This window comes from Vidua macroura, chromosome 6, assembly GCF_024509145.1.
Source record: "Vidua macroura isolate BioBank_ID:100142 chromosome 6, ASM2450914v1, whole genome shotgun sequence".
Lineage (NCBI taxonomy): Eukaryota > Metazoa > Chordata > Aves > Passeriformes > Viduidae > Vidua > Vidua macroura.
The window spans coordinates 23,444,045-23,471,729 of NC_071576.1; the positions used below are offsets into that span (position 1 = coordinate 23,444,045).

Consider the following 27,685-nt stretch of genomic DNA (forward strand, 5'->3'; position numbering starts at 1 on the left):
AGAAAGGTGCTTCTGTACTTACATGACCATGTGGAAGGAGAGGAATTGTAGGCAAGGGCAAAGTGGCAGAGGACTCCATAAGCCTCCTGTAGGTGCTGCTGGACTCCAGATGGACAGTGAACACTCAAAACCCCTGAGCTCAGCAAGGAGCCCAGCACAGGAGCAGTGAGGCAGCAAGCAGAGGGACCATGTGATGCCTTGGCCCAGAGCAACCCCAGCCTGCCCACAAGAGTTGGAATCTCTCCATCTCAGCTGGATTAGTGCAGTGCTGTGCCTGCAGGCAAAAAGCAAAACAAGCTCTTCTTCCCACTGCCCCATTTATTCCTCATGAGACCCTTGGCTGCAAGGCTGGAACATGAAGGAATGATGCCCTGTGAAGGGCAGAGCTGAGTGCTGTCATATTGGCAGCAACACAACCAGCTTCCTGAAGCATTCCAATTCATTTACTCAGTGCCAAGAAAGCTTCCTAGGGACCACTCTCCCACTAGCCCAATGCAGGCACAAGCCAGCATGCTAGCCACTGCCAGTGGGCACAGGGGCATGTAGATTGTCACCCTGTCACCCTGCTTCACCCCTTGCCATTTCAAGGTATTTCCCAGGCAGCATGTCAGCTCCAGCAGTTCCCTGCCCAAAGAAGCAATGGAACAGTTAAGAGACTCGCAGATCTTACCTGCGTGCATAAAGATGGGGTGCCTCAGAATCACAAGGACACAGCTTATATCCCTACATACCCTAACCCTCCTCACTCTGGAAGACCATGGGAGACCTGTAAAAATCAGTGGGAAAGAAAGAGAGTCTCTACCATAGACCGTTATTTATGGAAAAGGCATAAATTAGAATGATTTCTGTACAACAGCCACTGGCAATTCCTCTGGCTCAGCAAACCCACAACACCTCAGCTGACTTTCTCAATGACAGCCTCCACATTTCTTACCAATCTGTACAACCAGTGTGACACGCTACCCTGGAGGTTACATGTGAGAAGTTAGATATCTTTCCCCAAAACCCAAAACAGGGTCCCATGCTTAACGACAGCTGAGGTCAAGCAAGAACAACAGCTGTAGGAAAGCAGTGAGCAGAAAGATGCCTCTCCCAAGAAATGTCCCTCCCAGAAACCACAGCGTGGCTGTCAGTGAGTCATTTTATGGAAGGGCTCTCCATGTATGGGGATTGGCAAGAGTGGCCGGTCATATTTCTCATGTGAGGCCTGAAGTCAGAGAGGACAGAGGGACTTGTTTGGTGTGCAGAGGGATTTAATTGAATTCTGTGAGAGTGACTCAGAGAGCAGGCAATTTAAGCTGGAAGGTGGGAGGCCCCAGACCAACTTAGCAGGGCTGGACAGGCAGCCCCCCCAGAGAGCCAATTCCAGCAGCATTGCTGACATGAGAATGAGTGTGGGATTTCTCAATATATTTGCAGCTGTGAATTTGCCTTCCTTGCAGACCACTTACCCCCTAAGTTTAGATAACAGCAACCTGGTGGGAAGGCACATGTGTGACTTCCCTGTGTCTTACCTAAAAGCATTGCAGTACTGCCCCAAGGGGCTTATAACTGCCACCCCAGCTGGGCAGGGACTTCTCAGGGCCCAGGAGATTTAATCAGGGGGTAGGCTGAAGTTTCAGATCAGCACAAGCAAGCCAACAGCTACCATACGCTGGCTCTATGTGAAGGGATGCTGCATTCCCTCACATGACAGACAGCAGCAGATCAGCCCTGTGCAGTGTTCATGCATGCTACAATATGCCTCTCATATGTTGAGAGGTACTTACCTGTATGTCACCCGTACCTCCTCTTCGGGTTCATCCTTCTCCCAGATTAAGGCCACTTTGTCTGGGGCTACATGGACATGACAGTCCAGACAATTCACTGGAAAGGAAAACCCAGTATAACTGACAGAGCAACCCTCAGTATCTCTTAGCTCTCATAAAGCCAGCACTGCCTGTCCCATTTTCAGGGACACCTTACCCGGTGTCCTGGTTTAACAAAGTCTGGTTTTCCGCTGGGGAGGAGTCCACCGGCGGCAGGGGCGGTTCCCTGTGGGTCCTGGCAGAGCCAATCAGCTGGCTAGTTTTCAACATTGACACCCAGTTAAACTACTTAAAAAGAGCTGCACACACCTCTGTGGAAAAGCAGGTTTATAAACGAACAAAGGCCGGGAAAAGCTCTCTTGGCTTTTGGCCTTTGAGCAGGTAACTGGCTGGGCTGGGACGCGCCGGGCTCTGCTGTGGCGCTGGCCCCTTCCCGGGAAGCCCACCAGGCCCCGTGCCGGCGGGGCAGCTGGGGCCCCTTCCCGGCTGAGCCTGCCGATCGGTGCTGCTGGGCCATGTTGGTGGGAGCCATCCCAACGCTGGGTGCAACCATGAGACCGGGATCAGCACTGGGAGCAGCCCCACAGTTGGCACTGGGGGCAGGCCCGAGGCCAGGAGCAGCCGGGGAGCGGCCCCCTGGCTGGGACGGCGTGGCCAAAATCGGCACAGCCAGGACAGTGGCGCGCAGCTGTGGCTGCCTCGGCATGGCTCGCAATGAAATTTGTTTGTTTAGCTGCTTTTACCCAGCCATGCTGTGGACAGAAGGACAAAAATGGCAGCAGCAGCTTTTCCTGGTTTTGATGCTCCACATGAAGAAAAGCACTGAGTAGAGCTGGCAGCCAGCACGGCTCACACGGTGTTGGCGGAGACCCCGTGACCAGCAGCGAGAGGCGCGGTGAGCGATCTCTGATGTAGAGCCTGGATGAGATCAACCTTTCAGCGCTGCAGAACTCTATAAAAACTGTTTCAATTGATTCAGCTTGAGAACAAACGAGCCGACAAACACCAGTTCTCTCCCGAATCAGGAAAAGGAAAGGTTGAAGCCACGTAGAGAAAACAATATGGGACACTGAGGTCGGTGAAGAAGGAGTCAAATTCTAGACAGGAGGGGATTGAGGAGACGCCTTAGTTTTGGGCTGAAATTCTTTTGTAAGGCTATGGTGAAGATATATTTAAGACTTTGTTTTTTCCCTGCAATTCATGGAATGCATTGGGGGGAATGTAGTGTTCTAACCACAGCATGAGCAGCAGCATCTGTGTTGGAATAAGCAGATGTTGCAGCAGCTGTGATCCAATGAGAATCTTGAGATGAGAGGAGAAACCTTGCCCAGGAATGGAAAGAATAAAACCTCTGTTCCCAGTGATGGATGAAAAGAATTTTTGCTTTTATACTAGAGCAGCTCATCTTTAAAATAATAGCCCATAAGTTGACATGGCCCATGAACACAGCTGTGGGAAGGCTGCAAGAGAGATGAAGGGACTTCAGGATTGCAAATTTCCGGGTGGCTGCTATATGTGGAAACTAAAAACCGTGAGAGAACTGTTCCTTGTGGAGAAGTTTCAATGGCATGGCAAAGAGAGACTCTTCTCCCAAAGAGAACTGAAGAAAGACTGTTTTAGCAGTGGCAAACTGACTGAAAGTCCCAGGTTTTGTCTCTTTACGTTTTCAGTGGGAAAGAAAAGAGGGTGCGGGAGAAGTGTTCTGAAGGTTTATTCTGATTTTCTTTTTATATTTTTCTTTTAATTCTGTTAATAAAGTTTTCTTTATACCCTTTAAAGTTTTGAGCTTGTTTTGCCCTCCTTCTAATCCATCTCACAGCAGGAAATGAGTAAATAATTCTAGTGGATGCATTGGTGTTTGGCCAGCACTAAACCCACCACACCTGGTAACCCAGAATAGGCTTCCATTGCTCTCGAATTGGAGCTCACCTTGCTGGAAATCCCATGGGTGCCCTTCCCTCTCAACCAGCTCCTCTGCACTTTTAGTGTCTGGCTGTTGCCTCAGTTCCTCAGGCCAGCAGGGCCTGCAGCCTGTTCCTGGCAGAGGCTGAGGCTGCCTGGAGGTCTGTCCGACTCTCTTAACACCAGGGCACGTGATATGGGATGACCCAAAGCTTCAGCGCTGCTCTGGATGCTGAGGTGATTTGTTCTTTAACCAGTTGTATGCTGTAACTGCTGCTCCAAGTACAAGCACGCCCCTTTCAGTTTTGTATTTCACTGCAGAGAGAGACCCAAGCCCCATCTCTTCCATGCCTCACTGGGGAGGACAGTGCAGACCTCTGGGCTGCTTTGGATCTCTTACCTGTCTCTGGCTACAGCATGGCATCCAGCTCCCTCTCAGCTTTGGCTGAACTCGCCCTCCTTGAACATTGGTGAGTGGACTCATACACAGTATTCCTGTTTAGTTTTATTCTTCTTCATATCTTTACAGAAAATGGCACATAAATCACAGATGCTGGATGACTAGAAGTTGTTACAGGTCCATATCTCAAACACCTCAATACTGAATTATTTTTTCACTGTATATACATTATTTACACTCCATGGGCTATCATCTAACACGTCAAACGATCGGGGGACAAAGACAAACAGGGTTAGATGACTGGGCTTAACCTTTGATGGAAGAAAAACAGTAGCTCTGGGGAAAGGGTGCTCACAGCTGAAATCAGGACAGAAAGGGTCACCTGAAAGTCACTGTCCTACAGCTTTCGGAGGGGGAATAGTGTTTTACTGCAATGGGAAGGTGATGGTACCATGGAGTGAGTTTGGCCGTGTGGGTCTGCACGTGCTCCTATGGGATGTATGTACACGTTACAGGGTGTATCAGGGTGGATGTGCATGGCTGTCATTCCCTTTAACACTCAGAGGGTGCTCTGGACAAATTTAATTCAATGAATACATTAGGTGGATCGTGTTGTCTCACCTGGAATAATGTATTCAATAAATAAATTCACCATTCATCCCCTCTGCAGGGGTGTAGGGTTTTGGTGTTTAGGGCAGAGTCAGACCCAGCCCTGCAGGAGCCAGTGAAGTGGGCTGGGGTCAGCTCAGGGCGCCAGGTGGGACCCGGGTGTTGTGCCTGTAGGCTAAACCTGCCTCTCCCTGCCAAAGAGAGGCAAAACATAACTGCTCTTAAGCTGCAGTCCCTTCCCAGCAGACCTTAGTGCTGAGCAGGGAAAGATGGGCGGAAGGTGCAAACCACCCTAGATGGATGGTCATATTTCATGCAAGCACTGCCATGGGCTTGTCCTGCTGCAGCCTGGGCCACAGGCAGAGGCGATGGCCACCAGAAGGTGGCGTGTCCGCCTGGGCCACGGTGGGACAGGGCACCAGGGGAAGGGGCCTGGGCAGCACTGGGCAGAGATGTGCACCAAGGAGAGGCACGGCAGCAGGGAATAGGTTTGCTTCAGGACGGCAAATGGGGTTTGGGGCTGCAGCAGAAGGAGAAAGCCCCAGAGCCAGTCGTGAGGCTGAAGGAACCAGAACCTTAGTGTCATTGGTGGCAGTGATGATGTGACACTTCCCGGTCCCCCAAAAGGAAGGGGTGGGGGGTGAGGAAGCAAGGGGCAGGGCTATGTTCAAAGGGAGCAGGCAGTGGGCACCCCTGCCAGGCAGCCCCAAACACAGAGACCAGGGCCCCTCTCCCTGGCAGGGGTGGCCAGGGACACCTGGCAGTCCAAGGGGGAACATGGTCCCCAGAGGACACAGTGTCTGTCGGGGCTGGCTTCTGCCACCTCTGTTCCCCCTAGATCAACTTCTCCTCCTTCTGCGATGAGTTCAACTTCTCTGTCTGTCTCTCATCCTCTGCCACTGCCGCCTCCTCCCCTGTCTCCGGCTTCCTGCCTGGGGCTGGGGTGTCCCCGGCAATGGTCCCCAGGACTTTGGTGCTGTGCTCCTGAGCTTTGGCCCTGAGGGCAGCAATGCTGTTTTCTCTCAGTTCCTCCTGGGAAATGGTGGTTTTGGGATCAGGACCCCTTTCTTCTTTTTCACCTTTGTCAAGCTTGGGCAGGGCCTGGCGCTCCACCTCTGTCTTCCTCCCCGCCTCAGCCGCTGCCTCCAGAGACTTTTTGTGCATCCCTAAAAAGAATTGTTGGTATTCGGGTTTAGAAAAGCGCCTGGGCATGGGAAAGCCATCTTGAACTGAAAACAGCAAAGATAAAGAGAGGCCAGAATTAAGGAAAAGCAGAAACCCTTGCTTCACACAGCAGTCATGGTGAGCCACTCGCTCTGGTCCCCGCACAAGGGCAGCCCAGCATCTGTGGACTGTGGCTGGTCCCAAAGGTCTATAATTATTCTCCCCTTCATTTCTCTCTGTGAACCTGAAGCTAACTTGTTCCTGCATGGAGATGAGGGTCGCAGACAGCAGCATAGCTGCCTGAGCTTCACCGAGGCTGGGGAGGGAGATCCCTCATTAGGAGGGCTATTTCTATTTTTGTATCAAACCACAACCACCCTTCTGCCTCTCTCCATTTCACACAGACAGAAGGACAGAACAGCCCATTGTCAAGGTGCCAGATACTAGTTTTGGGACAGAACCAGCCTGGAAGATCAGAAAGAGGGAAGCAAAAAGCAGGAGTGTGACAGGGTAGCTGCTACCTCCATGTTTGCACAGAAAACCAAGTGAAACTTGGGCAAAGACAGAGCATTTGGGAGTCCTAGCACCCCATCCAGCATCACAGGGCTGGATGAGTGAGACTGGGATGACCTCCTGCCTTGGGCAAGGATTGGAGCCCCTGCTCCAGAGCTGGGCATGAAATACGCTTGAGCCATGGGAAGGGAAGGTTAGCACCAGCCTGAACATGTGGGCAAATTTTTGTCCCAGCCAGATTCTGCAGGTCATGATCCAAAGTCCAGCAGGAATTTGGGATGAGTAGTCAAAGCCTATTGACAAGGGTCGTTGGCAGATGGAGGCATCGAGAGTGGCAGGATGGGGGGACCTTGCCCTGCTGCCCTTCACCTATTTTCAACATGACTCTGATTTCTTCCTTGCATCCCCCTGTCTTGCATACCCTTTTGCCATGCCCCAGGAAGTTGGCTGCTCTCTTACCCAGGAGCCAAGGGGCACAGGACTCCATGATGCCATCCTTGGCAGACTTGAGGATGGATTCAGGCAGCGGGATGGAGTGACGCACCATGGCACCGTAGAGCCCATACTCAGCCATCACACTGCTCCTGCCCCAGCACTTCTCCCTCTTCCGCCATTTGGCCCGGCGGTTCTGGAACCAAACCTGGAGCGAGCAACAAGGAGGAACATGGTTTTTGTGCATGGAGAAGGCAAGCCAGGCCCCTTCCCACGTGGGAACATGCATGTACTTCTGCAGCATGATGAAAGCTGATGGGTGGATGCTTATCCCAAAGGCAATACAACCTCTTCCCCCATGCAACTGACATTGGGTATCTCTTCCTCCCTCCCCTGAAGGAGTGGAGAGGGCCAAGTGTGAAAGCAGATCCCATCCCTCTCCACAGGATGTAATTAATTTGCCATTGCAATGTCTTTTTTCTAGTGGTTTTTGGCTGTCGTGCCTGGGATTTTCTTTTATTATTTGCTGTGTGTCTGAGCAGCGGTACAGGGCTGCAGGCAGTGGTGCCTGCAGGGAGGGCTGGGATAAGGGCGGATGCTCGAAAGAAGGGGGAAGCTGCTCTGTGCACTTTGCCCTGAATTCCCAGTTTGAAAAACCCCTCATCTTCTCAGAAAATTGGCAGAATAATCTCTGAGCTGTGACCTGGGGGGCAGTGAGCAGAGAGGCAGGCAGCAATGGCAGGGAGGGGGTGATACTCGCAGAAATCTATTAGTGCTTTCTCTCCGATTTCCATTCCTCTTGTCTCCCTCACCCTCCTCCCTCCCCGGCTCCCCTCCCTTCTCCCCCCGAGCAGAGGCATCAGCTTTAGATGAAAAATTGCTTGAGGTCTATTCAGAAGGAGGCAAAGGAAGAGTCAGCCCCAGGGGCAGCCCAGGCCTGATTGAAAAATAAGTTAATTTCAGTTTGAATCGATGGGCCTCAGGCACTGAAATATCACGGGAAATTAAAGCAGCTGGTCCCCAGGGAACCACGCCATTGACCTGCGCTAATTAATGCCATGGAGTTACCAGGCCCCTCTCCGAGAGGCAGTCCCTCCCTCCCCGTGGACACCCCAAACACCTCCTCATTTAACTAATTAGACTCACAGAAAATTGGGTGTTAATTTGTTTGGGATTTTTTTTCTTTTCTATTTTTTTCCCTCCCTTTCCCGGAAAGTACACGGCAGAATGGAAATGAATGTCGGGGTCTCACTGGCAGATGGATGCTCGGGGTCACTCCGCAATCTTCTCCGACTTGATTGCTTGATTAGGTCGTTAGCACATTAAAAAAAAAAATTGCTTGCCGTCTGGCGCTGGCCTGATGAGTGGGATGAGGCGGGAATCGCCTGGGTAATTTATCTTTTTATACTGCAAAGAATTTGATTTCAATCTGCAGATATATGGAGGTGCCTTTGACACCTGTTTAACATTACAGAGCTGACAGTTTAACCCTCTCTTGTCCCACTGCTCGTAGCTGTGGGGGAGCTCAAGCTGCAGTGGGGAGCACTGGGGGTCTGTGCCAGTCCCCCAGCTCTGCCATGGGGACCATAAGACTGATGCCACAGATTGATGTCCTGGTCTCAGGTGGCAAGGTAATATCATCTCTTCTACCTGTGCAGAGGAGAACTGCCCAGCACTGAAACCTTATGGCAGGGACAGAGCTGTGTGTTACTAGCACTGATGACAACTATCAGGAGCCCAGCCAGCCTGCTCCCCCAGACAGCTCTGTGGAATGGGTGGGGTGGTGGTCCCACTGGCTGTGATCCCAGCTTCTCCCAGCAGAAGACACTCTGTGCATGTCAGAGAGGATTTTACCAGGCAGAGGAAGGAGGCTGTTTCACCACATGTCACCTCCTCTGCATGATAAACAGTGTAATTTACACTTCCATACTGCCGAGATCTGTAACCCCTGGACCGGGGAGGGTTGCAAATCCTCCAGGGCCTAAGCAAAGACCCTCAGGAATGCAGAGCTGCCTCTCTTCACCCTCTCCTCCATGCCTGTGTGAACCATGGGTTTGCTTGGCTGTGCAGTCCGGAGGATGCTGGCAGAGGGTCTCACTCCAGGTCAAGCAATCCTCCCATTCCCAGAGCACAGGCTGCAGAGCCGCAGGCGCCTCTTTACTGATGCTTTTACCACTTGCCCTTTCTCTTCCCTCCTACCCTGATGCCACTATCATATTCCTGCCTGCCTCATGCTCCTCTTCCTTTTCCCTGGCTGGGTCTCAGCCTGCCCCAGCACTGCCCACTGCCACTAAACCTGCTACCCCGGAGCATCCACTTTCCCATGGCAGTGTTACGCAAATACTGGAGGCAGCAGAAGCTTTGCCAGCTGGCAGCCCAGAGCTAGTAGAAAATCTTCAATCAAAAAATGCTGATTCAATCACACAGGAAAAACTGTGCCCAGCCAGTGGAAGTGTAATCAAAATTATCTATAGCTTTCTTCTGAATGCCACATTTTAATCTCAGCTGCCTAAGACATGCAAAATCTATGCTTTAAAGCCAAATGAGAAAATCAAAATTGCATCAACATCTCAGTAAGATCATTCTGAGATTTCCAAAACCAATTTTTGTCATTTGATGGGAATTTCCTCTTGGTTTTGCTTAGAAGAAATGAAAATTTGAAATCCCAGAATGTTTAGCAGAACAGAACTCGGGAAGATTGACCATCTAGCTTTAATACTAGGAACCATATCTTCATCTGAGGCATGAAATGAAGTGAAACCAATGGTGCTCAATACTGTGTGTTGCTGGGATCAGGTCCCAGTCAAGCATCTCTGTCACAAGCTCATTCTGAGGAACATTGAATGACGAACTCCACCATGGCACTGGCAGCCCTTATGCCATTTCAAATCAGCAGGTTTGCCCCCTTTGTCCTGTTTTCATGACTCTATCCTCATTCAGATGGCTCCATCAGTGGGGCTTTCATTTACGAGAAGATCTTAGTGATTTCTTCAAATGTATGGATGTGTTACCAAAATTTTCACACGCCTTGGTTCTGAGCTGAATCACACGGTGATTTTAGTAATTCAGAGGTATTTTCAGCTGTGTTGGTACATCAGTCACAACATCCAAATATGCAGTTATTTATTACTGGCACCTCACTTTTCCTGGAGAGGGTTTCTCCCTTACGCTCTACTCACCTTACACATCTCTTGTGGTTTTGGTATTCTTTGGCTGCTTATTGTCCTTGCTTTGAGACATCTACTCTACACCTTCCTGTGACTTTGTAAGATTTGGTCTGCTTCAAACAATGTCTAGGTTTGTCCACGTTTCCTCTTGCCTCTTCCCACCCTGTGGATTGGCTCAGCTTTGTGAAATGCTTTACTGACATTGCTCTGTATCCTTCACCTTCCTTCTCACTTATTTTCATCTGGTTCTCTGTTGCACAGCCCAGGGTATGGTGAAAAGACTGTGCTTCTGCTTCCACATCTCATGGGCAGTGGTGAAACCTTCTGATTAATTTTAGACTGAAGCATGTCACATATTTGTGCAAAGCTGTCATGATGTGATGAGCAGAGATGTCTTTTGGACCAATGTATTACACCCCATAAAGTTTCACACCTCTGTTTTCATACAAACACCCTTTGTGAAATCTGGTAAGCTTGTTCCAGGAAGCCTATTCTCCAAAAATGGACAACAGAGAAAAGTGGACAGGTTTGTCTTGCAGTATTGCAAAAAGTGGGAATGTTTCTAACTTTAATAATCACCTAATACTCACCTCCAGTGCCCACTGCCCAAAGGAATAAAAGTTCAGGCACTCTGTACTTGACTATAGGGTTGCAAAGGTTTTGGAGTGGGAATTTTGGAGTCAAGACTGGCAAGGATAATCTCAACAGTTTCCTCTTCTGAATTACAAATGACAACAGATACTTCTTCAGATTATTGATGATGCAGAAGAGCAAATTGTAGGAGGAGAAATCTCTCATTTTGCAAGGGGACATAAGACTTGACACATCCTTGTTATCCACATTCATCATATTAGTTTGTTTACCAAATCAGTGCCTGGAACATTGTCTGCTGAAGAGAGAAATCTCCCTGAGGTTAGCCATAATTCAGAAACCTGAATTAGTGAAGGGATATTTTAAAACATCTGTGGTATTCCTGTGTATTGTTTTTGGTTTTTTTCAACCTAAAATTTTCCACTGGTAACGCTCATTTTCTTGGCAGCTACTTTCCAAGCTAGGCCAAAAAGACAGGAGAATTTATATTGGATTTTTTTTTTCTTATTACTACTAAAAAAATATATATTTTCCCTGCCCAAGCACTCCTCATCTATTAAAGGAAAATTCCAGGCTTGATAATTGTGAAATTTTGTTTCAACAAATGTCTCATCCTGCCTTTGATATAACATTCCAACAGGGGCATTTCAAGGAGCGTGGTTTGTGGAGCACAAGCCGGTCCCAGCCCAGAGCAGCAAGAGCTGAGTGTCCACTAGATGGCCACAGGCAGATGCACGTCCGCACCTGCGGACACACGGACACGGACACACAGACACTCCAGCGCATGCGTTTGCCAGGCTGCAGGGAACAGCTGCACACAGCTGTTGGCAAAACAGCACCTAAAGTAAGGGGCAAAATCCCAAGACGCCCAGAGTCACGCTGAGACCGTCTCCCCAGCACATGGACAGGCAGGTGTATGTTCTTTGTCTGTCACTCCCCCACTTGAAGCACCTTGGGGGGTCGAGCCAACATCTCCAGCTGCCCTCCATGTCTGGGGCCCTGTTGCTATCTCAGTACCCACTTTCTCCTGACAAATACACCTCTCCCTTTCTACCTCCTCCCTCTCCAACCCTAGACTTAATGATAGTGGTCAAAATTAAAACTCCACTGATAAAACAGTGATGTACTTATCCTCATATCAGACAGGACCTGTAGCCCTGGCTGGGTTCAATCTGAAGATGTGAACACTGCAAAGAATGGCCTCATATCTTGCTTGGAACATGTCCCCACCCATACCCATGAGTACTGGGGCTGTATAACCGACTGCCATGAGAGCATGAGGTCTGACAGTGCCCTGGGGCTTCCTCAAATCCCTCCGTTTTAGCAATCACTACAGAAAAGCTTCCTGACTGCTGGTGGAGACTGCACCACTTGTGTAAGCCTGGAAACAGTTTATTGCCGTCTTTTCAAATGTAACGTCAAAGTTATTGGTACTGTTTATGGTGACATCACTTTCTATGGCAGGTGTAAAGTGGTGATGAAGTTAAATGAGAGCAGTAAAGGTTGCACATGGGCTGCATGGCTGATCAAAGGACTCATCATCCCTCTTCTTGCTAAACACTGGGAAAGAGCTTGCTGAACTCACTTTAGAAAGGGCTGTTCCTGTAAGAGCCCTTCTGATAAAAGCTGGAGTTGTGTCCAACCCACTTGGCTAACAGGTCCAATCAGAGATACAAGATGAGTTGTGAGACAGTGCTCATCCCTCTTGAGTGAAGACATGATGGTACATCATGCTTGGGTCTCCTCTAAGCTAAAAGAATAACAGGGCACTCATTGAATACCGGCTTAATGGGAACCCAGCAAAAATGTACATGATATTACCATGCCACCAGTCCTGCAGGCTAGTCCTGTCTCTGAATCCTGCTCTTGAAAACACTACATGAGTCATGAATAATTGTTTGTTGCAATTTATCTGACTTATGCAACCAAAGCTATAAAATCCCACTTCACCAGGAAACATGTCTTAAACTGTGTTCCCTTGGTAAATCTGGGGTTTTCACCTGGCCTCATGTGGCAAGATGTTTTTTCACTTCCTGTAACCTTTCAAAAGCAAAGACCTTCATTTGCTGCAGGGATCCCATCTTCCCCAAAGAAAAACAAGTGTGCACACGATGTGCAGGGTCAGTATAGGGAGATCAGTGGTTCAGCACACACTCAGTCTGTGCATCACATCTGCACAGCAAATGCATCTCTGAGACATTGACTTCATCACGGCCACACTGTGATTCCAACTGACCAGTAGCTTAGCTGACAATGAAGAATAGGCTCCCCTATGCTGGGACCTGGCAGATCAACACCCAGATTCCTCTTTTCCTAACATGCTGAGTGAAAAACAATAAAAACATCAGGGTCATAGATGCATGATAGTCACAAGAGAACTGACAAGAGTGCAGTCATCATCCTAATCCACAGAAACCCAGGGAGACATCTATCATTGTCACAAACGGTGATTCTGCACATCCATCCTTTAAAGGATCACAGTAACTGACTCCATTAACCAAGCTGCTATCCTGCTTGAATTATTTCATTTTGCCTTCTTTTCCCCCACCAACACTGCTCTGCAGGTCCTCTAGCACAGAGGAAACCTTACATAGATCTTCATAAACATCTGTAAGTAATGCACTCTGTAGTCATGCAGGGACATACCACAGTATCACTTTCATGCTAGAGAAGGTGAGTCAGGACAGTCAGAGGAGAAATGTCACATCCCCTTCATGATGCCTTTCAATGGGCCCTGAAATCAGACCATGTGATGCCAGCATTCTTCTGAGGCTGTGGAGCACTGCCTGTGCTCTGGGACTGCCCCCTGCATGCCAGCATCAGCTCCCTGGTGCCCTGCCCTTCATGAGTAGACACTGAGCAAAGGGCAAAGGTGCTCTTTGACCTTCTTCAGAAAAACACAAAGGCACCAGAGGCTGTGCACCAGCAAGAGATGGTGTCTGCAGTACTACTGGTGCCCACTGGTCCCTGAGATAAGGCTCAAACTTTACACGCATGGGGACAGTCTGCAAAGTCCCCAAGGAGTACAGCACATGCTTACCAATGCACTGCACACTTGAAGCATTGAAGTATTAGCTGGAAGATATCTACACAAACATGACATTTTATAAAATGCTGTAAGATGTAATCAGTTTCCATGCACCAGCTTGGGTGAGCCTTCAGCACTCTACTCCTACCACGTGTCTGCTCCTGGCTCTACTTGTTCCTCAGCTCTGTGTACCCTTAACCTCACTTGGGTAATTCACAACTCCAGGGGTTTTCACATGACATCTTCCAGCTGCAGAAAGCTGATGCTCTGGGCCCTGGCTGCTGCTGCTGTGCTGCTGACGCCTGCAGCCGACACCACCAGCTCAGGCACAGCACAGCTGATGGTGTGTGACCTGCAGAACTGGTGACACGCAGGCTGGCAGAGAATGCTGCTCACAACAGGACAGCACATCTGAGCTCACCAGCACAGTCCCAGGTATCTCCCTTAGCTGTCACTTAGACACTGAGCCTTGATCTCAGTCATGGTCATCATATAAGCTGAAGAAGTTGATCCAGTGAAATAACAAAAGGCAGTTGTTGTAGTGACAGTGATGGGGCACTCTGAGTTGGAATACTGTGAAGGGACCCAGAGATATCAGAAAGATGTGATAGATATAAAGCAAGTTGTCTTGGAATGGACATCACTGGCACATCTGGCTATGAGCAGTGTCTGGCACAGCTATTCATCATGCATGCCCACATGGATGGGATGGCTAGATCCTTCCAAGAATTTTTTTCTCAACAACACTCACAGTTCAGCCCTCCCTCTGGATGAGCCAAGCAGTGTCTTTAGAAGGGAAAGGATAGCACGGTGAGAAAGTATGCTGCCATGTGGATCCCAAAGCTGCAGGTGAACCAGAGCTTCCAGAGGCATGGGTGGGCAGCCTGTCTGTGCTGGCCTGCTTGAACAACACAGGTACCAGCTAACCCAGCCTGGCAAGGTGCTGCTGCTTATCCACATTGCAGCAGGTCAGCTACAACAGCCAGGCATGAGTCAGTCACTAGGTTACTTCTACACCAGGGAAGGGACATAACCCCAATGTTTATGAATGTGCAACATGCATGGCATGAGCATTTATGTAACTCACAGAAAGGCGACCAGCTACAAGCAACGCTTGGCTTGCATTCCCCTGCTACATTTTTAAAGAGAAAGCTGCAGCTGAAAGTTCTAATAACTATGTGGCTTTGCTCAGACATTTGGGAGCCTACCAGATACCTGCTGAGAGAGAAAGTAGGGAGCAAATGTACTTCTCACACCAGGCAGGTCCTAAACTGCACACCTCTCACTGCTGCTCCCAGGACAGTAATGCTCAGGGTAGACAGAGGAGCGCCTAATGCTTTTTCACAGCCTCCAATAAAGCGCCCTCTGGAAGGCATATTTGTTGTAATATACTGTAGAAACAGTTTGTTTCAGAGCTCAGTTCCTCTTTTCTGCTCCTCAGAAGGACCTGTCGGCCTCATGCATGTGGAGACTGAGGTTCTTGGTATGTCTGCTGAGGACTGGACTGCTCTACAGTGCCTGGGCAAAACCTGGCTCACAGAACACCCACAGAGAAGGGCAATGAAAAAGAGAGCAGGTTTGTGCTTCCAGAGAAGAATCAGAAGAACATGTTGAGATCTATCAGGGTAAAAGAAAAACACTACAGAGAGAAATAGATCCATTAAGAAATAAAGGGGAGAGTAAATTAACTGAGTGTCTAAAGTGCCTGTGTTATTGAACTGTTAGAAAAATCTCTATTCAAAGTCAGGAAAGGAGGAAAACTTTGTAATAAAGAGTCATTAAAGGAAAACATGAACACAACCATCAGCAGCTCCCTCTGCCAGGCATCATAAGGCTGGAGAGGAATTAACTACTGAAATTGTTGGGATGACCAATTATTTTTAAAAATCAGATGTGAAAAACTGCAGTGGTATCAGAAGAGAGAAAAGAAAGTTCAACATTAAGTGAAGAAGTGAATAGAAGTGTTCCCAGCACAGGGATTTGGGATAGTATTTTCAGAAGAGCTAAAGTGATCGAGGAACTGCAAGCCTAAGCTAACTCAGAGAAGTGTTAACCTTAAACTACTGTTGTTAAAAAAATGAGGGGGTGAATGCAGGGAAGAGTTGTCCCAGCCTGGTATCATGCCTGCAGAGCCATTCCTAATTCTCTTGGACATGATGGGGAAAACTTTTACCAAGGCACTCCACAGAAATGGGCTTCAGCATATTTTGTTGCCCACCTGTCTTTCCTCTCACAGGGAACTCAATGCTTGTGACCCAATTGTGACCCAATGCTTGAAGGTGTCAGATCCTTGCTGATAGTGTCTCCAAACAATGGAGAGAACAAGCAGAGTCACTGTAAAGGGCCCTGTTTCCCTCCTAGTTCTTTGGAGAAGCACATCAAATTTCCAGTCCCTTATCCTGGGACAGCCATAAACATCTTACAAGAACAGAGCAGAAGGCAAGAAGAGGCAAGTTTGGTTTTATTTGTTTTTCTGTCTCATTTAGAAAATGGATCAGTGGCTAAAGCAACTCAGGGACTGAACATAGAGGGATAAAGCAGTACCTGGGTAAAGAAAATATTCATAACTCTATACCTTCACCTCTCCACCAAAAAGACCTTTTAAAACTGCACCTAACAGCCCCAGCTGTAGCAGGGTAAAATCCCACAAGATAAGCAGGCAATCTGCATGGTCTAGCAACAAGCAGGAGAGCCCCCACTCCATTAAGCTGAAGTGTCATTCCCAGCCCTCCATTTTCCTTCTTTTCTCCTACCACATTTTCTTTCTGTGTCCAAAAGCATGTAGTGTAAGACTTTTCAGACAAGAATCCCTTTGGAAAGGCTTGCCTGGGCCCCTGCTCTTGCCCATCACCCAGCCCCTCTGTTTGCAGCTCTGGTAATTAACTTGTAAACGAAGTTCTAGCACATGGGCTGAAAACAGGCCATAGATAAAGGGTAATGAAAACAATCCATTAGAGAAAGGGCCAAATTAAACAACTCTTAATTGAAAAATGGAAATGAATATGAATTTAGATCAACTAAACAAGCATGTTATTGAAGAGGCAGAAAAGTGGATGAACTCCTAACATACCAATTAAAGACATGGAGGCAGAGATGCACCATATGCCATGAGAAAAACTCATAATAATATTCTCAGTAAGCCACTAAGTTTGATTAGTTTTATTACTCTCACTTGTATACTTTCTACATTTCTAGAAGCATAGGGGAAGTTTACGACAGTTATCTGGTATCAGAGAGTCATGGCTTGCCCAGTGCTCACGAATCATTGCCAAAGGTAGCCAGCACTAGCTGCTCAACTCTTATTTCATGATTAACTGCTTGCAGGGCTCTTAAAACATATATGTTTTGAAATGGTTGGCTCACACAACAGCAACACTTTTGGCTTGTCCTTCACCTTGGTAATCTACCTCCAACAACTCTAACCACTGTGGCAATTTCCTTCCAGCTACATGGTCCCTGTGAATGTGCTGTATAGAGACACCAGTCAGAACTCACTGGCTTTTCTCTGTTCTATGTGTGAGAATCACCCAAAATTTTAACAAAAGCAGACAGGTCCTCACTTCTTAGAGTGATAGTGATAAGCTTAGAAAATCCACAACCACCACTTCCCGCAGAACTAAGTAATGCTTTGGTGGCCATTCCAGGCACACGTTCAGGAAAGGTCACCAACTGCATGGAGCAATCACAGCACTCCATACTTACACCTTGGGATTCAGACTACACCTCAGCACTCTGCAACAAGCAGGAAAATCTAGCAGGAGAGGGAGAGGGAGAAGCCAGGGCTCCTACAGCTGCATAAAACTAATTTTTTCTTCATGCTTTCTATCATGTTTCTTGAGGGGACTCTGGGGCTCACTCCTGAGCTCGCACTCAGTGCAGTACAGGTTCCTCAGGCCTTGTCAAATTATGTTCATCTCTAAACAGAGAACCTTTTTGCAAAACTGAAGGAAGGTAAGCCTCTGTCCTTGCAAAATACTCTTGGTACTTGCTTTCCTCTAAGTGATTACTCCTCCTGATTCCTCCATCCCTGTTCAACTCCTAAAGGGCTTCACCGTGATACTGAAATGTGTTAATCTGATAACTAAACCAATGCTTTTTCAATGAGAGATTTAATTGACCTTGTTTGTTTTTAGCCAAAATTGGCCTCTTAGCTGCCTGACAAAGCTTGCTGGATGCACAGACAATCCCCACTCCACATGCAGCACCAGCCTCTTCTTGGGATTCCTTTTGCTTATGTGAGCAATTTTATTTGTCCCAAAAATTGTCATCCAATAATTACCATGCAATCTTTTAAGAACAAGAACTGACAATTTTTAGCAGTTTTATTACCTTTTTTAATTGATTACTTCCCTTAAAAGGTGACTCTAATGTCCCTACAATAGCAGTCAGGATCTTATTTTTTTGAAATACTGATTAATTGATTTGTTTGATCAGTAGGAGACATACTTTAAGGACAAACATACACAATCATTTCAATAATCCCTAAATCAAACTGTTACTGAACTTTTATATTGTAACTACTCAGTTTAAAGTTTGGAACTGTTACATATTAATAAATTCAATAGGGATAACTTATCTAAAATCTACACATTACACTTAAGAGATTTGTTATGAGAAACAGCAATTTAAGTCAGATGTTGCGGTATTTGTCAGCCTCAGGATATTTTTAATACTTCATAATACTTATTAAGGATATAGTTTCCCACAGGAATCTACTTACCTCTCTTGGATATTAAAGAACAGTCTGGGTTTTTTTCAATACTGGCACTTCAACTCCTATGAATATTCTTTCAAATACATTGATTAATGTGGTCTTTTTCAAGTATCCTGCAAAATGGCCACAATGACATCTGATCTGACTTGCGCATAGTATCTCACCATGAAAAAAAAATATTTTCCCATGCCGCCCAATGGGAGGATGCTCATTTTCCTTCCAGGAGCAGCCAGCTCAGTGTGGGAGTAAGACACACACAGTGTGTGTCTGCCTTGGAAAAAAAATACACTTTCATATCCTCTTTAAATGGAGAGTTTGAATTTTTTTTTCTGTATTCAATGTTCTCTTAAACCAGTAACTTTCTTGGCCTCTGATGGCTATTTGTAGTGTTCTGCTGAAGGCTTTATCTGCAAATAGTTCCTATATATCACTCTTTCAATTGCCCTCTTTGAATTTCACTTTCACATCAAATTTCATAGGTGATTTACTTTCTCTTTGACTAATACCTCCTGAGAAATAATTCCATGAATGAAAATAAGGGCTAGATATCAGTCTTTGGTGAGGATCCAGTGGGAAACCACATGAAATGCTGTAGAAGTCCACAACATGTGATGCTGACAACAATATCAGAAAACACTTTCATTAATGACCTACAGGAGGGATAAAGCTTTGCTGAAAGATGAGAGGAACCAAAAGCTACAATGAAAATGCAAAACTATAGAGCTCCCTCAGGTAGCTGAAAACTCATGCAAGGAAAAAAATGCAATGATGTGGAATTATAAATATTATGAAGATGGGAGTAAAGATTCATTGTAAGCTGTCTCTTCCAAGGGGCATTAAATGATGCTAAGAGATTCAAAGCAAGATCTACTGCACTCAGGCAGTTCTGCTGCAGAACTTCTTGCCATGGGATATTAAGATATTTATATGTATTCAAAATCCCAGGAGACTGACAAAGTACTCAGTATCACTAGATAGCTGCCCTGTGTATCATCCAACTCTTGCCACTGTCAGAGCTGGTTGGGCTGTTATTATGCTTGTTAGCCAAAGTTAACAAGATTTCATATGAAACCCAGAACACTGAAGGGAAAATTCTGAGCATAAAATAAAATCTGTCTAAAAGAAGTCTGAAGTGACTGAATTATATAAATAGAAATAAATAAGGAAGCAAGCAACTGCTAATCCAAGACTATTTCTGCAAAGGACCGTAAGTCCAGCTGAACTGGTGTGAACACACCCAGCATGCAGCTGTAGGCATGTGGTCCCTTATCTCCAGGAAGGCTGACAGACAGGATGGGCTTCATATAAGAACAACCACAGGATTAAGAGATGAGCATGTGATTTATGAAAGATGATTTAAGGAAAGATCTTTGCAACTTACTTAAGCAATGATGAAAATGAAAAGTGACAGCCAGGAGAAGAAATATCTTATATTTATTTAAAGAGCGTGAACTTTATAACCAAGGGGTAAGAATTAGGCTCGTAACAAAAAGGCCCAAAGTTGAAAAGGAATATGAGGTAAAATATCAAGAAGTTTGATCAGAGTTGGGAATCACCTTGCCATGGCTTGTCACACACAAAAAATATGGACAAGGAGATTTCATAGAATGCATGGTAAGGGACAATTGATTGCTGACCTATTGGAAAGAACTGTGGTGCTCAGGACTCCTCTGTGAGCCTGATGCTCACCCTGGCAAGGTGAAATTTTGTTGTTTCTCATTATTTCCTCTTTCATGATCAGCAAAGCTGTTATTCACAATCACTTTTTTCTGGAATACACATGCCATTAGTTACACCTAATGTTCAGAACAGCCATACATTGGGGTGCTTCTGCTGTCCAAGTTTAACCTGATCTCAAGAGCAGAGGGGTCACAGTAAGGAGCCCTCCTAGGTTTAAAAGCTGCAATACAGGAAGAGTAGGCAGTTGTTCATTAGCCAGCTGCAGAATAACAGGGCAGACCAGTCAGTGACAGCTAAGATACTTTACCTGCTATTTTATGGGTATTCTCAGTTCAGTCAGAGAGAAAGAGAGACATTTCTACCAGACTGCACCTGGGAGACAGCTGGAAAGGAATGTAAATAATTCTCTATCTCTCTTGTTGTTCACATTGTTTATTGATAGGTTCTGCCACTGTGCGTCATTCAGAGCGCACCAATGGTGTGAGATGTTTTTACTCTAAGACCAATGAAATTAGTCTGCACGATGCTCCCTATGAATAGAGCGGTGCATTTGAAATAAAGCAAGAGTTCTTTCTTGCCTTCTGATATTGGAGTCATTCTGTTCCCGTCCTGCCTCAACGGCGACACTATTTCACTTCCAAATCAGTTAGAACAGCACTAGAAGCATGTTCCAGGTGCTGAAGCCTTATAAGCTGTGTCAGCTCTACACTGTCTGCCACAACATCTCACTCCACACAGAGTGAATGCTCTCAGCTCTGGCCAGAGAAACGGGGCCTCTGGAATTCAACATACACTGTGCCACCAGATGAACCTCTTCCTTGAAAAGGTCTTTTATGGGAAATCAAAGGATCTTCTTTCCAGCCCAACACCAAATTGTGGCTGTGAACAACAATAAACTCCCAACACTCTCTTCTCTCTTGACCTGATATCCTACAGGATCACAAGAGGAGAAGTGACCATCCATCCACTTCACTCTTCTAAAGGCAAAGCATCAGGGCTTGTTTCTCAGAGCAAAATCCTAATGCATCAGGTAGGATTTGAGATGGTGTGCTGTTATTTCTAAGGACTGGTGGAAATCCTGTAAGCACACAGGTTATCTACAAGCTGTTAGATCAGCAGGAGTCCTACCAGGTCAATGGGATAAGAAACATGAGTTGCTTTTATAAAAATGTCATTTTGGATTGAGAACAAGAATAAGGGTGGTGAGGGGAGCTCAGGAAAGAGGGAAAAAAGGCTACACTTTTGTTTTGGAGGATCTTCCTGTCCCTCCACAGGGTCATACCTCAACAGCTTCCAGCATCAGAGTTATCCTGCTAAGTGCCCTCTGAGCTACCTTCCAAACCCACAAGGGAGCAGCCTCCTGGGCCATCTCTTCAGCAAAGAAAGAGCAGAAGCTCAAGACACGCCTTGGTGCGTGCTGGGCATGCATGAGGGATGAACACAAGGAGGAACCAGGGAAACAAGGACCTTCCCAACACTACATGGCACAATGAACAACGTCTCTTGTAGAAGCTACAATGCACCAGTCCCAGAGGCCAGCCACTGCCACTGTGTGGAGAACCAGGACAGGTTCACTTCCAGCCAGACCAGAACTCCACCTGCTCAAGGCTTGGCCATTACAATCTTGTGCCTTGTGTAGAAACCTGATGGAGTAAACTGGGGCAAAAGAAGCTGCTGGAGCTCATCCTTTTGAACATCATGTTAACTCTGTCCAGTGTGCCTCCCACACTGTAAACAACAGTTGTTAAGTCTTCTCCAGCTTTCTGGCTGTAATGCATACCAAAGGCTGGTCCTGGCCTAGCCTGGCCCAGCCCTGCAGCTCAGGCTGCTCCTTCCTGCTGGAGGATTCACCACACAGCAGTGATATTCCACACCCTCTTGTTCTACCTCCTCACAGTAGCACAACAGGACTGACATGCAGCTAAAACCTTAATGTTAAAAGCTGTTACCTTAATAAAATTTAACAGATTAAAAAAAAACAAAAAAAACAAAAAAAAAACAAACAAAACAAAACAAAAAAAAAAAAAAAAACACACACACAAAAAAAAAAAAAAAAAAAAACACAAAAAAAAACCCACAAAAACAAAAAACCTCAAAAAATTATCCCCAGAAACTTTCAGGGAAACGTCACTTGAGGAGGCAAATACAGTCAAAGTGCAGACATGGTGCAAATATCTCGCTGGGACTCACCCATCATTCCCACACTGCATCCTACCCACAGCTCTCCTAGCTGCCCACACCATCCCTGTGCATCCTTCTGTGGCCAAAGGAACAGAGATGAGCTCTTTCCCTTCAGCAATGCCTACCCAGACATGGTCTCCGGGAGGCTCTCTTCTTGCTTTTACCAAGACCTTGAAACGCTGTCATCTTATTTTGCATGCCTGTTGTCCTTCTCTGATTTAAGATCCCCTCTGTTACACATCCCCCAAATTGCTGGTACAACACACCACGCACAGCACATGTTGACATACAAACACCAAATACAAATCTGCTAAGAATATCTGATCTGTCTGCCATCAAAAGCAGGAGAGTGGAAAGCCTGGGGAAATTTATTCAGAAAAATGTCAGCCTTCCCATGCCTCTACCTTTTCTTCGTGGAGGGATGAACATGGCTGAGAGCAGCACAATAAGGGGGTCCAAGAGGAATGGTTACCTGTATCCTGTCTTCTGGCAACTCTGTTTTCATGGCCAACATCTCTCTAGCATATACGTCAGGATAGTGGGCCTCATTGAAGGCTTTTTCCAGCTCCTCCAGTTGATAGGATGTGAAGATTGTCCTGAGGGGAGTAAAACTCTTTGATCAAAACACAAGAAGCAGCAAAGATGATGAAGAGTCAGAGAAATGGACACAAAACAGTGAAACCTGGGTAACCGGCTAATACATAGCTTTTCCCCACCTCCTGTGTTACTGTGCACAAAAGGTCAAGTGCCAGGGTGAAAGGAGAACCAGAAAATGCCAGAAGGCAGCATTTTTAACAGTTACAAATCACCTTCCCTTTCAGGGACTTGCCTCTTGAGACAATGCCTCCCCAGCAGCAAGCACCCGCAGTGATGGCAGCTGGTCTTAGACTCTGCCGCCTCTTTGAGGATCATTACACTGAGATGAAGCAGCATCTCCTCAGCACCCTGTCTGGAGAGGTGCTGAGCCCTTTCCCAGCTGTTGGTCCTTAGCCCCTTCAATCTCCATGAGCAAATAATCCTTCACCTTGAGTCTCAGTCTTTGGATGAATTGTCCAAATGTTTTCTCCACCTTAACCCACCACTTTTCACCAGTTCTTCCCCGTGAGAGTCGGGACCAGCTCCCTTCCTCTACCTTTACCATGGCTGCTTCCACTCCAATATCTCATTAGCTGCTCCCTGCCAGTTTGCATTACCCCATTATCCTTTAGAAATCCTCCTGGACCACCCTGGGCAGGCAGCAGCCCATCCTGCCTCCGTGCAGCCACTTCTCAAGTTTGGGACAACCACACTGAAAAATCAGCAGCTGGAAAGCAGAGACAGATGAAAGCCCTTCCCTTGCAGATGAGAATTCTCAGACCACTTCCACTCCCTGAGGGTTAAAACTCCCACCCTTCAACTCCTCCAGTACAGAAAGCACAATTTTTGATAAAAGTTAAAAATACTGCAATGGCAAAAAAAAAAAACAACCCCAAACAACAAACAAACAAAAAACCCCAACCCCAAACAAAAACCAAACAAAAAAAAACCAAAAAGCCAAGTCAAACAAAAAACCTCAACCAAAAAAACAAACCAAAATAAAACAATCCTCAACCCAACAACGAATTGCAGCCCTTGTGCAAAGTAAATGTGTAAATTTACCATCAATCTAAAAACCATGTATCTCCCAGAAGGAAAGAGGAAATAAGAGTCTTTTTCTAAAATACATCCAAATTTCAGAAAAGCCCTTAAGTTCCAGAGAGCATAAACAGAAAATATCAGAAATATCCTCCTCTATACAAAATGAAAAGTATTCCACCAGATCGATGATAATAATACTAACAAAAGCAGGATGCAAATGCAAAGGACCTGCCTGCAATCAGACCCTTCTTTAAATTCACTCTTAAATCCATTCTCTTTTCAAACAGTTTTTCTTCAACTCTGACAAATCTGTGAACTCTAGGGACAGCAGAGACACACTGAATCATGTATTTTCTCTTTCTGCGACCACAGGAAAAATTATTTCAATTTTCATCCAGTTTAGATTTCAAGCATTCCCCTCCATATTCTTACCACAAGAGCGCAGAAGCCTGTCCAGGCTCACCGGCGTGAGGGTTTTGCTGACATTCAGCTGAAGTTTTCCCTTTTTAGCTCGTGCCCGTCCCTTTTGCAATTCACAATCCACTGCCCCTTTGGTGTTTCTATCCTGCAGCTATTTGCAGGCTATTGGTCAGTCATCTTCCACCCCTTCATTGGTACAATTAGAGGTCTTAACTGTTTACAACAGAATATTCAACTACAGACAAAGTTGCAGGTCTGTTTCTATCTAGAACTGAAAACAAAACAAATCTGAATTTCGTTTCCTATCTCTTATCCAGATCGGGACCTGTATACCAGACCCAGCTGTGTTATCACGCATCCCCGTCTGGGGTGCAAAGAAAATGAACTCGTACTTACTCCAGAGCACCCAAACTGGGAACATTTGCCTGGGGAGGGGGCCCGGCTTTTGAAAGCAGCCCTCCGGACCGAGCCTCCTGTTGCACACATAGCAGGATGTCTCCTGAGATAGTCGGTCTCCTTCCACCCCGCATCCTGCTAAGCTTTCACTGGAGCGTCTTTTAATCCACCTTTCCTGCATCGAGGCAGGATTGATTTAATTATTCCTAAATCACCCTCAGTGGATGGTGTTTGGCCTTCCTTTGTCCTGGCGCTCTGGCCACAGCAATGCCAAAACCCGGCACGGGATTTTTCGTTTCTGTTTCCAAAGCGCAAACAAACCAACTCCATTTTAACTGTGGGAGAAGTCAGGCAAAGTCTATTACCCTGACCGTGCGTATAGGAAACCAAATCCCAAAGTGGATTTTCGTTTCCTTAAACAGTTTCCCAGCCTTCTTCAGCTTCTTTGCAGGCTGTCTCTGATTCCCAACTATTTAATCTATTGGCAAAATATTTATTTTTACGTAATAAAATATTTAAATTATTTATAGGAATTCTGTTTTCGTGACAGCCAGTATTAAGATTGCTGTATGTGGAGCTGAAAACGGCTTTTATTATTTCTGACAGGTTGATGATTTTCCCTTCCAAACACCGATGATCCGCATTCCACCGCAGCTCATGGGCTGCACAGGATTGCGACTCGGGATACCTGGATCCGCAGCCAGAAAAAATTAAATAAAATTACACCTGCGGTCGAATCCCCCACTCCCTATAGGCACGTCCCGATATTCGATTTCTTTTGGACGGGGAGAAAGAATCAAGGGAATGACCCACTGGAGAAGCCGCAGGGGCGCCGGGGCGCTCCGGCGGCCGGTGCAGAGAATATTTTGCTCCAGGCCGGAGCGGGCCGTCCCCGCCGGGGCGGCAGGGCTCGCCGGTGGCCGGTTCCCTGGGGACTGAAGCGACGGGAGCTGGCGGGGTGGCCGCCGCTGTCTTACCTGTGCCGCCTCTTCTTTCGTTTCTTGCTCTGATTTAGGGAGGATTTGGACATTTTTCGGTCGCTGGAGGAGACATCCTCGGAATCTGCGGAAAGACAGGCAGCGGCTGTGGGCTGGGGTTTGCTCCCCACCAGAGTCCTCCTGGGTAGGGCCAGGCCCGCCGGCTGCGCTCCCTGCGCCGGCTCTGGCCGAAGATTTCGTTGCGATCGCGCCGCGGACGGGGCCCGACGCCGGCTGCTCCCTCCAGCGCGGCACCAGCGCCGCTCCCCAGCCGGCGCGGGCAGCTCGGGGCGATACGCCCCAGCCAGGGAAGGCTCCGGGCCGGGACCGGGCTTTAGCTCTCGTCTCTCTCCACCAGAGTCGTTTGTTGAGGCTGCTGTTGCCTCGCTGCTAAAACGCAGAGCCTGGCGTGCTCAACCAAACCGTAGGAAAACGGGAAAGCTGCAGCCCCCGCTCCGCGGCCGGGCAACCGCGACCGCCTGCCCCAGCCCGGGGATTCCAGACTGCGCCCCAGAAACACCGGAGCGGGGAGGGAGAAATTGAGGTTTATGGAGCTACCAGCAAAAACAAGCCCCGGGAGGAGCTGCTGCCTATCCGCGGCCCCCGGCTCCCCAGGGATGCCACGGCCCGGGGGTGTTAAGGGCAGGACGCCGCCGCCTTTGCCCCGAAGGAGCAACCGGAGGACGGATCGGGGTCCCGTATTTCGATGCGCGCTCCAGTCTCACTCCTGCCTGCGGCGCCGCGCCACCTGCCCGGGCCCGGCCCCGTGCTGCTCGGCGGGCCGTGCTGCGGGCAGGGGCGACGGGCATGGCCCGGGACGGGAGCCGCTGGCGGAGGGAGGCCGGGAATTGCCCCCGGAGCCAGGGTCCGGCGCTGCTGCCTGCAGCTCTGGGGGGACCCGAAGCGGCCGCGGAACGAGGCCTGTAGGCAGAGTTGTGGGAGGCTGCTGCCGTCTAGGAAAAGGATGCTGAAAGACCCCTAATTATCCGGCAACACGGGGTCGCGGGGGCCGCTCCGACGGGGATCTGCGCATCCCTAGGCCGGGCGCTCGGGGCCACGCCATCAAACCGCGGCCGCCGCCCCGGACGGGGAAAAACATGGTCCTGCCCGCGCTTCTCCTCATTCTCGGGATCGAAACGAAATCTCCCTTCCACCGCCGAGCAAGTGGCCTCCCGCCGGGACACCGGGTGCGGGCGGCTGCTGGGTGCGGGCGACGGTGCTGGTGGGGCGCAGCGGGTCCCCGGGGGCCGGGGACGTGCCTACCTGAGCTGGCCGTCTGGCTGCTGTCCAGCTGCCCGGGGGCCCGGGCCAGGGGCTGCAGGTGGACGCTCTGGGGGTCGGAGAGCACCTCTAGGAAGGTGGGCTGGGTGTAAAAGCCGGGGATGCCGCTGGCCCCCAGCAGCCCCATGCCCACGCCGCCCACCCCGGCGGGAGTGAGTACGGAGCGGGCCGCCAGCAGGTGCCCGGCAGGCAGAGAGTCCAGGGCGGCCCGAGGGTGCGACGGCGGCTCCTTGTTCAAACCCAGGATCTCCTGGATGCCGAAGCCGGTGCAGCGGGGAGGGGTGGGCCCAGAGTTGGACTTGACCCCAGCGGCGGGGGGCGGCGGAGGCAGTGGCGGGGCGGCGGGGGCGGCGGCCGCGCCGTCGGGCTTGGGCTTGCCGGGCAGGCTGGGGGCCAGCGCCGCGCCCGCTTTGCCCGTCATGCTGCGGCCAGCGGTCCCTGGTGCCCGCTCCGGGAATGCCTGGGAGCCCCCGGCTCAGGCCCCTTTTATCCGCCCAGCCGGGAGCCCGAGCGGGGTCAGAGCCGCGCAGCCAATCACAGGGGCCAGCCGCGATTAGGGATGCCAAAAAGCCGGCACCGGCGGCGGCGGGGCCGCTACTCGGCGGGCTGGGGCCGGTGCCCGCCAGCGGACTGGGGCTGCCGCCCGCCCCTGCGCAAAGAAGGGCCGGCTCGGCCCCGTAGGCCCCGGCCCCGCTTCGCCTCCAGCCGTGCTGGGGAGGTGGGGTTAGGAAGGGAGGGAGGGAGGGATGGAGGCATCCCTGCTTTCATAAACACGAACGGCGTGGGGCACCGGCCCTGGAGGAGA

General features: G+C 48.5%; 1 protein-coding gene across 2 annotated transcripts; it reads right to left on the reverse strand.

Annotated features, from left to right (window-relative positions):
• Positions 1–4,197: 4,197 nt before the first annotated feature.
• VSX2 (visual system homeobox 2) lies at positions 4,198–27,447 on the reverse strand. Of its 2 annotated transcripts, none has more exons than XM_053980393.1 (5): positions 26,863–27,447; positions 25,600–25,684; positions 22,662–22,785; positions 6,856–7,036; positions 4,198–5,885 (listed from the first exon to the last, which is right to left on the reverse strand). In XM_053980393.1, the coding sequence occupies exons 1-5, from the start codon at positions 27,299–27,301 to the stop codon at positions 5,554–5,556; spliced, it is 1,161 nt and encodes a 386-aa protein (XP_053836368.1). In that variant the 5' UTR covers positions 27,302–27,447; the 3' UTR covers positions 4,198–5,553. The 2 variants fall into 2 exon arrangements, with proteins under 2 accessions (XP_053836368.1, XP_053836367.1); XM_053980392.1 differs by having other exon boundaries at positions 4,198–5,948.
• Positions 27,448–27,685: the final 238 nt, after the last annotated feature.